Below are 12,405 nucleotides of genomic sequence, written 5' to 3' on the forward strand. Positions count from 1 at the left end.
GAACCAAAGTCCGTGGCTTAAGAAGGGTGTGGCCACCAATCAGCTTGTCCAGGCTGTTGGCGTCAATCAAGCTGCCACAGGTGTTCCAAATAGGGCATATATGACACAGGTTGACTACTGTAAAACCACAAATCAACAATGTTTGCTTTTTGAGTTTTGCACCTCCCGGGAAATAAATGTTTGTTTAATTTACAATAGTTCTTATCCCCACTCATGGGAAAAAAACGGACAAAAATTCCAAATGGAGCCTTGGCTCATGCACTTTGTACATATAAACACAAACAGAAGTCAAGCAAGGAGTAAACAAACCAACACTGTTTTATTCATCTTGACGTGATGCAGGTGGACAGGCACCCGTAAGGAACACTGCTTTTCTCACCCAACACACACTCACGCACAATAAACGCGCTCTCTGCGAACTCTTGTACACACAATCTTGAGCCTGACTCTCTTGGAGTTCATCACAGGACACCAGATGTTTCCAGCAACATCTCAAATTTACTCTCATTCCGCATTTCAGCCCTCAGAAAACCGTTATTTTTTATATATATATATATATGTATCTTTTAAATAAATAACCACCATAGCCCTCTTATTGTCAAGAGGCAGATCCTTCGCTTAACTCATTTTGTCTCTAAGTTGACTAATCTGGTGTCATGATTACCGATTGGAATCACCTGCGCCCGCTCATTTGGCGCCAGCCGCTGCAGGCTAACTGATTGGCTCCCTGTAACTATTTGAACACAGTCCTGTCAGTCCCCTGTTGTCAGTCTGTCTGTGAACCTCTGTTTTTACCAGGCAAGCTTTTTCGACCCTGACTCCCGCCTGTCCCGTTTTTGCTCCTGTTTGTCTCCGGCTACGACCCGTTTTGATCCCGACCACGTCTGCTCTCCCGTCCCGGCTTACGACCCGTTTCTGACCCCGAACACCATTTTGCTCTCCCAGTCCCAACTACCGACCAGTTCTTCCATCCCTGAAACCGCCATCGCTCTCTACGGAAGATCCACTTCTGTGTTCCGATCACAATCTGAGTACGAGAGCGTCTTGCTTCCCGCGTCCAGCAAACATCGTATAGCGGGCGCTGCGCTTCCTCTTTCTATCAATAAAATTGTGAGAAAACGTTACGCAATTGGGTTTCCCCTGTGTGCTGGGCATGACATCTGGCTTGTTTGCAGTAAAGCTGTGATGTCATTGAAGGGATACAACACTTTGATTCTGAGTTATTATCTGGAAGACATTTCAATGTTTCTCAGATTTTTTTTCTGTCACACCCCTTGGAAGAAGAAATGTTCTCGCACCCCTCCAAATGAACCCCCTTGCCCCATGTGCATCATCCTTCTTAAACTGTAAGAAAATAATGAAAAGAAAATGGGTCAATTTACAAAAAAACTATAATTGTATTAAATAAGAAAAAATATTTAAAGTGCATCTGAAATTAAAAAAATAAACCACAAATCCTTAAACCATAAACTCTTGACTGCTCATGTTAAACCAGGTGATATTAAAAATAAAATTAAATCAAATTAATAGTTAACAATGATGCATTCAAACGTATCACCAATAACCATAACCGTAACTCAAGAGCACAATATAAAAATAAACATGCAAGACAAAAATATATTTTAAAAAATGTTATATTTTCTCAAAATTTTAATCAAATATGAGTTGAATGAATCAGCTCGTTCAGCGAAACACACCAAGCAACTCTTCTCTCCTGCTCGATTCTGAGATCGCTGGTTTACCGACATACGAGTCACAAAGCAGGATTATTATAAATGTTTGGCACCAAGGAAGTAGGTTTGGGGTTGCCGTTAGTGATAACCAAATCATAACAGAACATAAATCTTACGTGAAATATGGAAAGGTACTATCAATACATTGGTCCTATGTGTTAGCTTTTCAGGAGAGAATGTGATTTAACCATTTCTGCACTGCTTTGATCAACATTATTTTTAAGTGATTACATAAATTTGGTGGGGACAAACAACAAGTGCTCGATTGGGGTGGTAACACGTCTCCTTCGTGCATTCCAAATCTTCCCCTTTAGGCACATGTTCGCTGCAAAAAACACAGGGGTCTTATCAACGTGACTGGGGTCTAATGCCTTGAAATAACATCTTAAATTATTGGGCTTCAAGCTGTCCGCTTCCAACAGCTTTAATATGGCTAGCAATCTGGTCTTTCCTCATCTCCACCTCCGCAATGAGCGGCTAAGGTGCGATACTTCTTCATCCCAGGAGGCGACTTTTGTTTCTCTTTACCCTGTCTCTCTTCACCTGTCTCCTGATCCAGGTTTAATATTCATTCATGTGGTCATTTAAGGGTCTGCTACACTTTGTGTCTACACATCTCAATGATCAGACTCTATAAGCTATACGGAGGCGGAATGTAAATGAAACAATGCCAACGGGATGGTTTTGCCATGTCCAATGGTTTATTCACGGCAGGCTTCGTGTTTAGTGCCGTAGCCATTGCTACTTTTCGTTGTTGGTTTCCGATTAGCCTGGCTGCTCACCGTTTGTTTTTTTTTGATCGACTAGCCTGCCGCTTCTCGTTTTTCGCCATAGCCGTTGCCCCTTTTCGTTGTTGCTTCCCAGTTAGCCTGGCTCTTCACAGATGGTTTTTTTTGGATGGATTAGTCTGCCATTACAGAAGGTTTTGCCATGTGCCTTAGTTTGTTTATTCCTGCCTGGCTTCGTGTTTGTCGCCAGAGCGGTTGCTTGTTTTTGTTGTTAGATGCTGGCTGCTCACTGCGTGGTCTGAGCTTGGCCAGCCTTGCGTTTTTCCACTAAACCTGCTGCTGCCTTACGTTGATCAGTCCTGGTTAGCCACCTGATGGCGGCTCCTCGTGCTTTTTTGCTAGTTAGCTCCTTTTTGGCTGATTGCCCTTTGTTGTACCATTACTGCATTCTCATGCGATACAACACCTGGGCATTTTCCACAGAACCAGCAAAACCTAAAACACGTCAACACGTAAACCAATATGCCGACTGGCTTGCCAGGGTGCTGGTGCTCTTCAAATGACGTCAAAGCTCAGGATGACAAAGACAAGACAGACTGTCTTCAAAATGCATTACCTTGTAAAATAATTGGAATTTACAGATGAAACATCAGTAGATGTTATCCAAAAAAACATTTTGCATGTATGAGAATTTGATATTACCTTTAACCCTCAGGGCAGATGTGTGACCAGAATCAAATAAATAAACATCACACCATTTTTTATTTTGTAAAAGTCAGCCGGCTTTGGTGAAATGTTCCAGAGGAGTAACACAAACAAATTCTTTCCAATCGGAATTCCCTCAAGGACTGAATAAAGCTGTGACAAAATTGTCAGTGTTTCCAAGCAACACTTTGGGATGGATAAGAAAGTCATCTGTTGCCGGGGGCAGTGTTTTTGAGGGTGCTAATTGCTCGTGAAGCTGAATCATACATGTGATAAAGAGTCCCAGCGTCTTTGGCTTCATCAGAGGATGTTACTTTGAAGATGACCATCGTTCTTTTTAAAAACTTTGTCAAGTGAGAAATCAAGGTTTTAGGTTAAAAAAACGAAGCTAAAATAAATCGAAAAGGCTTTAAAAAAAATACTATCACTGAAACATTGTTGGGCAGCACGGCAGCGCAGTGGTTAGCGCTTGTGCGGCACAGTTCATGTCATGGGAACCTGTCGTGGGTTCAAATCCAGATCCAGACTTTCTGTGCGGAGTTTGTATGTTCTCCCCGTGCTTGCGTGGGTTTCCTCCGGGCACTCCGGTTTCCTCCCACATTCCAAAGACATGCATTTCAGGTGAATTGGCCGGTCCAAATTGTCCCTAGGTGTGAATGAGCGAATGAGTTGTCTGTCCCTGTGTGCCCTGCGATTGGCTGGCAACCAGTTCAGGGTGTCCCCTGCCCACTGCCCGATGATTGCTGGGATGGGCTCCAGCCCCCGCGACCCTACTGAGGACAAGCGGTACGGCTAATGAGATGAAACATTGTTTTTAAATGTTCAAAACAAACTATCACTGTCAATGACTTGACAATGTACCGTATTTTCCACAGAATAAGGTGCACCAGGTTAAAAAAATAGTGTTTTCGCTATATATTGTTTTTATGTATAATGTGTACCGGACATTAAGACGCATGGGATGAAAACTACTGTAAGGGTTGGGGTGCCATATTTGCACAGTTAATCAGAAAACCATTGCTACTCCGCGCTTTAGGTACCGCTGATTTATTCCTATGTGGTAAAAAAATACTTATTTAAAAAAAAAAGAATGAAAAATAACTTGAAAAAGGGATGCTTCCCAAACCACCGAGGAATGTTTGAGCAGCCTCAATTCAAGAAGATTGGCCATTCAATGAAAAAATGAATAACTAAAAATATTTTTTTTAAAGAAACAACAACAACGAAAGAAGGTTTCTGACTGCCAAGATACACGCGGATTGGTTAGCACCCCTTGACAATTGGCCAATTCATTTCATAGCCTCTTTCAAACTGTACTGTGACCGGATTGAGCCATCTCAGGATGGATACTAAGACTGTGTGCGAGAGCCATAGAGCTAAAACATTAATTCATTTGTTTTTCTTCACTTCCCGCGAGCTTGCATTTAAAAAGTGTTGGGCACTTTTCAAGTTAGGCGGCAAAACAGATAGAAAGAATCCAACTATGCCTTGTAATAGCGATTTATTTTAGGTTGATTAAAAACACAGAGGAAGGTATGCGTGTGCTGTAAAGCCACGAGGATTCAGTACCCGCCTAAAGAGCCGGAAGAGGCACAAAGGTGCGATAAAAGACTAAATATAAAGCTGTGAATCCTGTCCGGATGAGAAAATGTTTTGCTAGCAGCGTTTATTTCTACAAGGTGATGTTTGTCCTGAAAGCTACTCAACCCTCATGTTGACCTAAGCTGCTAACACATGCTAACAGCACAACCCTTAACAGACCCAAGGCCCTGCAATCTCATCTCATCTCATTAGCTACACCGCTTATCCTCAGTAGGGTCGCAGGGGTGCTGGAGCCCATCCCAGCAATCATCGGACAGTAGGCAGGGGACACCCTGAACTGGTTGCCAGCCAATCGCAGAGCAGGCCCTGCAATAATTGCTAATAAAAAACAGATCTAACTCGGAAGCAACACGTGAGATCCCAAATTTATTAGAAAATCCAGCCATGATCATGATTTAAAAGACTAAACAAAGACAAACCTTTTCGTAACAGTATGCGGAAACCAGTGACGTGCATTCAGGGGGAGGCAGGGGAGGCACAGCCACTCATTTTATAGTATGAATGCAAGGTAAAATATATATTGAATGGTCCTATACGTTTAATTTTTAAATTCCAGTTCGTTTTTGTTAAACTTTCTCTTTTCAAAACTGCAACATTTCCACATGATATTATGAACAGTATTAGAAACATATTAGAGTGGAACCTCGGTTTTCGAACGCCTCTCAGTTCGAACAAATTTGAGTCCGACCAAAAATTTCGAGAAATTCTTGCTTCGCTGTTCAGTCAAAAAATTGGAGTTCGAACGCCGGTAATGCGTAAGTGTGTACGCTATGGTGCGATGCTGAGCGACGTACGGGTGTAGTTATTGTGTCCGGACGTGCTTCGTTTTGCTTTCGCTTTTAATATAGGTGTACCAAGTGTTTTAGCCCCTAATTATGCCTCCGAAGAAAGTCAGTGCAAGCAGCAAAGTTGCTACAGGTGAAAAAAGAAAAGTAGTGCATACAACTATTGCATTTAAGAAAGAAATAATAGCTCCACCGTCCACCTGCGACTTCTGCTGAACACCACAAAGGTAAGAAATCCTATTCATAATTCTTTTCTTTATCCTTTTTTTTAATTTTTACACGTTCATGTTAGCCTGGGTTAGCTTCATGTTTACGTTTAACATTCAGGGTGTTGGAATGGAGCCCAACATTCAGGGTGTTGGAACGGAGCCCCCTTTCCAATGAACCGCTCACCACTTGCTGTGGAGACCCGGGTGCTAAATGACTTGTAAACGACCTGATTTTTTTGTTTTTACACATTCATGTTAGCGTAATCTTTCGTACGGAAGATTACTATAACGCGAACGTACGGTTAGCCTGGGTTAGCTTCATGTTTACGTTAAACATTCAAGGTAAACATTCAGGGTGTTGGAATGGATTCAAATGATTTACATTATTTTTAATGGGAAAAATGATTTCGGTGATCGAACAAATCGGTTTTCGAACAGGGTTCTGGAACGGATTATGGTTGAGAACAGAGGTTCCACTGTAGTATGTAACATATCACTGTGCTAAGCGTCTACAGATGAAGAGCGAGGCACACAGTTCTCTTGCCTCATGGCAGATGGCAATGGTGTGACCAACGATTCTGATTTGGTGCAACTCAGCCCCAAACACTAGAGTGAGGGATTTTATTATAAAGCTGTCAGAAAGTAGAGCTATCAAGTGTTTTTTCTTGTTGTATTAACCTTTTTTTTTTGTAATTAAGGATTACCAATACGTTGATGCATTTATACAAAACAAGCAGCACAAAGACTTAAGTTATAATAAGTGGTAAGACAATAAAACATCTATTTTTGTCTATGCTACAGCGTGTATTGCTTTCTTGCTGTGGCAATCAAATAAATAATGAATGGGATGTGTGCTTTTCTTTGCATGGGTTAAGTGGGTTTAAATCATGTTGTTTTGTTTTTGTTTTTGTGTTTGCTTTTCATTTTTGGAAATGGTATTGCAATAGATATTGTTAGACTAGTAAAATGGGTTTACCAGCTTTAGCAGAATTATTTTTTTATTCATAACATTCTTACTTTGAAAATCACATTATTCATTTAGTTATTATAAATATACCCATGTTTATCAACATATTTGAATGAATTATTTATTTGCATCTGTACTTTACCAGCGGTGTTTCTGTGGGCTGTTCTCGTAAGTCTGCCCTTGAATCTGACAAATGATTATCATACAACCTTTTTCTAAGACTGCGGAAGAGCCATTTGTTGATGCCTTTTCTAGACCTTCTCCTATTTAGCCCAGAGTATACTCTTTTTCATTTTATTTTGAAACTTTGAAAAAAAAAGCCCTCAACTCAAATGCTCTCTTCAGCTTATTTGATCTTCGTCTGGTCCTGGGAGTTCGAATGTCGACGCCTACAATAACATATCAAAATATTAAAGGAACATCGTGTAATATTTGACCGCTAAATGTCACTCTATTGCGTAGTAAAAAGAAAACGAGTGCTACAAAGCACAAGGAAGAATAAGAACTACAGGGACCCAAATTGACAAAACTGCCCTGTTTTCTTCTCAGGTTTTTACCCAGGATTGTACAAGGTTGTATTTTTAAGGGGATTCCCTTAGCATATAAATGTTTCACAATGATGTCAGCTCCCTTTCGGTGGGCCTCATACTATGTTAAATAAATACAAATGTCTTGACCTACGAGTATCAAAAAATGTGCTTTTGTATTATATTTCATGTATTGTTCTCAACAGTTTTCAACCACTAGTAGGTGCCAATTAGTACATAATGACCAGACAAAAATGGATGCCAGATCTCTGCACTTTTGAGAGCCACAGTGTCCATCAGCTAAATTTTGAAATGATCATTTGACATTTCAAGTCCTCTCCAGAAGACATGAAGTGTAGGGAGCTGTCCCAAATTGCAAACTTAACAAGCGGCAGCAGATGCAGGATCTCACCTGTGGTCTCGGGTGTCCTTTGACGATGCACTGCAGCACGAGTGTGTCTCCCTCTTTGATGGTGTAGATCCTCTCGCTGATGTTATCGTCCTTGACGTTGCACGCGGCGCCCGAGTGCACAATCTGGGCGTTGGCGGGAGCTGCGGTGCGTAGCAAAGGAGGCATCACAGACATAGGAAGACGGGGGAGGAAAAGCACATTGCGTAATAAGTAAGATCTCTCAAGCAGGAAAAGGTCAATAACTTTATCTAGACACTGGTGTTTTATAATACGTCACCATTTGTCTTTCTTTTAATTTGCTTTTACTTTTAAAAGAAAAAAAGGAAAAAAGAAAAGAAAATAAACTTGCAGCTATTTGTTCTTGCTGCTATTGGTTATTATAGTAAACATTGTCTAATGCATGTTTGTATGCGAAGAAGTGGAAAAAATCTGTGCTGTAAGTTGTGCATATAGCATAATTGACAATAAAGTCTATGTTGAGTTGAGCTGAGTTTTGTTTCCCCATGTAGCACAGTCCACTTTGGGCAACACTAGATGTAGAAACCAGTGACCAGACATGGGACCAAGTCACACATGTGCAAGTCTCAAGTAAGTCTCAAGTCTTCACCTTCAAGTCCCAAGTAAGTCCCAAGTATTTTTTTCTTGGGCAAGTCAAGTCACAAGTCAAGTCCCGAGTCTTAGATTGCCAAGTCCAAGTCAAGTCACAAGTCATAAAAACAGCGACTCGAGTCGACTCGAGTCCAAGTCACTAAGTCTCAAGTCCCCATGTCTGCCAGTGACTATAAAAGCTGTGGATAAGCTTCTGTTTGTTATTAGATTCAACACCATGCTATCATTTCTTATTGTTATGCTTCATTTATATTTTGAGCATGTTTTACCAGTAAAAAAAGACAGAAAATCTTTAATTTAAACTAATTTCAGGAATTACATATGTATATTTCTGTCAGAAATATATTTAAAATAATATAATCCTTAAAACTAGCAACAATGTAAGATAACTATTAGGCATTTTAAGGATTATATTTCTCATTTTATCTTAAGATAGACAAAATCATCAGATAATTAGTCGTTTTATAAAACATATTTTTTCATATTATGCATCTGATTGCATTGGCACTTTATCTTTTGCTGAATAAGCAGCTTTCCGTGAAAAACATTCTAGTCTCCCAGAACAGAACAAGGTGGCCAGGATAACAACCTTTCACAAACAATCAGTTAGGCTACTCTTGGGGTGAAAATGCCAAACAACCTGATTCAGCACTTTTGGTTTTGCTGACTCAACAGTTTGTGTTTTTTTACATGGCATCCCCCTTCCCAGGCCAGAACATCAATCAATATTAACACAATGTCTTGCAGACAGTTAGAAGTGTTTGCTCATACATTATGTCACAAAGGTGAGTACACCCGTATAATCTTTAATAGAACACTAAAGAAACAATGCATGACACAATGAAAAGAAGTCTACGTAAAGCTTATATATCAGAGTAAAGTTATTTCCCCCTTAAAAACTCAAAATTTAGCTATCATTAACCAAACCCCTGGCAACAAAGGCACTACACCCATATATGTCCTAAATTAGCATGGCTTGTATATCCCCACCCCCCTCCCCCCTTCCCCCCAAAACATTTGTCATGTGACTTGTTACTCTTACTAGGTCTCAGGTATAAATAGCTGGCAAGTGTGTTCAAATTGAAGTACACTCTGTCATACTGGTCACTGAAACTTTCAATATAATACAGCATGGCAAGGAACTCTCTGGGGACCTTGAATAAATGAATTGTGGCACCACATAAGTCTACCCCGGGCTACAAGAAGATTGCCAACACCCCGAAGTTGAGCTGCAGTACAGTGGCCAAGATCTCTCAGCGTTTTAAAAAATCAGGATGCACTCACAACAAGGTTTGTGTTGGCTGTCCAAAAGAAGTTGAGTGAACATGCACAGCGTCACATCCAAATGCTATCTGAGAAAAATAGGGGCAAAAGTGCTGTTAGAGACTGAGGAGTCGGGAGGGTCAGCCTGGGTGTACTCTGACCATACAGTTCAGGAAGTTTCACTCTAGGGTGTACTCACTTTTGTTGCAAAAGGGTTTAGTTATTGCAGCAATATTTTGAGTTTTTGTAGTGTTTATATAAATTTACACAGCTATAATAGCTTTACACAGAATACCTCTCATTGTCTCAAAGCAGTGATTCTTCAGTGTTGTTCTATTAAACACTGTAATGAAATTTTTGCAGAAATGTTAGGGGTGTATTCACCTTTGTGACATACTGTATGTAAAAACATGACCCCAAAAAGTCGACTCAGCGCTTTTGGTTTTGTTGACTCAGAACCTTTTTGTCTTCATCTAGACTCAAACTTACTCTTTGTTTTTTCCATTCTCATGTGCAATGACCTGCAAAAAAGGGAAATGACAACCAAAAATGGCTTCACGAACTCTACAAGGGTGAAGCTTTAATTTTAGTTTTATTCTAATGGTCTGACAGAAATCTGAAATGATCTGAAACGATCTGCATTTATATAGTGCTTTTCAAGTCAATGACTTCCCAAAGCGCTTTACATTGTGCTACACATTTCCCAATAGCGGCCGTGATCTGTGCAGCCATGTAAGGCGCTAACCTGCTTATTGGGGGTATTGGGGTTCAGTGTCTTACCCAAGGACACTTCGGCATGTAACACGGACAAGCCGGGATTCGAATTGGGATCCCTTAATCCTAAAACGATCGCTCTACCCCCTGAGCTACTGCCGCCCCAATCTCTTTTTCTTTCATGATCAAACATGTCTTCTGTGCTAAAGTGCCATGAAAAAGTATTTGTTCCCTTCCCTATTTCTGTGTTCTAAGCATATTAATCACTCACAAAGGTTTCAGATCATCAAACCAATTTTAATTTAAGACAGCCAAGATACACGCGGATTGGATAGCACCCCAAACAACCCAAAGAAAAACAAAATGCAGTTTTGAAATGTTGATTACATTTATTCAGGCTCAACAAAAATCAAAAGGTATCTGGCCCTATGTGAAAAAGTAATTGGCCTCTGAACCTAACAGGAAGTTGGGCCACCATTGGCAGCAATAACCGAATTAAAATTCCTACGCTGTTAGTAATGCATCTTTCACAATGCTGCGGAGGATTATTGGCCCACTATTTGGAAAACTATTTTAAATTTGCAATAATGAAGGGTTTTCTAGCATGAACTACCTGTTTAAGGTCACACAGCATCTCAATAGGAATTTAATCCTGACTTTGACTAGGCTACTCCAGAACCTTTGGGTTTTTGAGCCATTTAAAGGTGGACTTACTGATGTGTTTAGAATTGTTGCTTGCTTGCCGCTTGAGTATCAGGGCATGAACTGATGGTCAGATGTTCTCCTTAAGGATCTTCTTGTAAACACCAGAATTCATGAGTCTGTCAATCGCAGCAAGTTGTCCTGGTCCTGAGGCAGCAAAGCAGCCCGAGACCATCACACTACCACCACCATGCTTTTGTCTTCATATCATGTTAATTTTGTCAAATTCTGTAACAATTTTACACCAGTTAGAATTACTTTTTCACAAAAGAACAGATCAGTTTTGATATTTTGTGCCTAAAAAAAGGAATCAGCATAGTATTTACTTGGGCCATCTTTTTGTGATATTAAAATTGGTGTGATAACCTGAAACCTTTGTGTGTGATAAAATATCCCCCCCCCCAAAAAAAAGAAATTAGAAAGGGTGGAAACACTTTGTTACGGCATTGTATGTGGCATTGTCGCATTGCACTGAACGTTAGGATCTGCTTTGCACTATGTACACAACCGCACATTGTGATTTCTAAACTGACTTCTTTACTAATGTATCCCCCAAAGGCTTCCAGTGACCTATTAAGCGCTCTGGCTTGTGAGCAATTAGCATCAACTGTCCTTACCCCCAGTGTGACGAGAGGAGTCGGAAGAGAGGAAGGGGGTATATGCAGCCTAACAGCGGGCAAGGGGGGGAAAAGGCCAAAGCGGAACTTTAACGTCCCTACCGAAGTCAGAGTCTAGGATCATACTGGAGTCTAGGATCATACCGGTGTGGGAACAAATTCTTAAAACAGGAAACTGCTATGAATAGGGAATAATTGTTTCCTTGAAGCTGATTGGCGTTTCAGCATTAGTTTGCCTCTCCAGAGAGAGAGAGGTTGGATAGAGCGGCTCCTGTGTCTGCTCCTGCCTGGGGCGGCTTGGCAGCTTCGGCTGTCTGATCGAAGAATAGGAATGACGGTGGAGAGGCAGATGAGATGTGGACTGAGAAGTAAAGAAATGCAAGACGAGGGATGATGGAGGCGGTGGGATGGTGAGGAGAGGGGTATATCTGCACCGCTTGGTTAAGTTCTGTCGGAAAGGCGCAGGCAAATAAGAGAATCCAGCACGTCCAATGTGCAAGTGATTGACATGATAGAACAACGTTTGAATGCAGGCTTGAAAAAAGTGAGGCTACTCTTAGTCCGCACAAAGGAATAACACTAAAACAGGACTCATACACACAGTGAGTAATCAATACTGCCCAAAAGATTGTCGGCTGCTCTCTGCCCATTCTAGAATCGCAGTTCTCACCTGGTCTGACTTTAAGACCTTCCATTCCATCCCAATGTGACCCAGATCAAGATGAAAATGTCCATTTCTTAAAAGTATTCAATGAAAGGATTGTGCAGTTTAAAGCAGATATCATAAAATATATAGACGCTTCCCTACTTACGAACATTAGAGTTACTAAAA

The 12,405-nt window shown here is 40.8% G+C and overlaps 1 protein-coding gene across 2 annotated transcripts in view; it reads right to left on the minus strand.

Moving 5' to 3' along the window:
- mdga1 (MAM domain containing glycosylphosphatidylinositol anchor 1) overlaps positions 1-12,405 on the minus strand; it is a 316,682-nt gene that overhangs the window by 216,176 nt on the left and 88,101 nt on the right. For both annotated transcript variants that reach the window (XM_088334739.1, XM_088334738.1), the window contains exon 3: positions 7,669-7,808. In XM_088334739.1, coding sequence (XP_088190865.1) covers positions 7,669-7,808 — 140 coding nt within the window. The remainder of the gene's footprint in view (positions 1-7,668; positions 7,809-12,405) is intronic.

The sequence above is a fragment of the Urocampus carinirostris genome, chromosome 4 (genome assembly GCF_059441175.1).
Source record: "Urocampus carinirostris isolate Australia breed hairy pipefish chromosome 4, RoL_Ucar_1.0, whole genome shotgun sequence".
Taxonomy (NCBI): Eukaryota; Metazoa; Chordata; class Actinopteri; order Syngnathiformes; family Syngnathidae; genus Urocampus; species Urocampus carinirostris.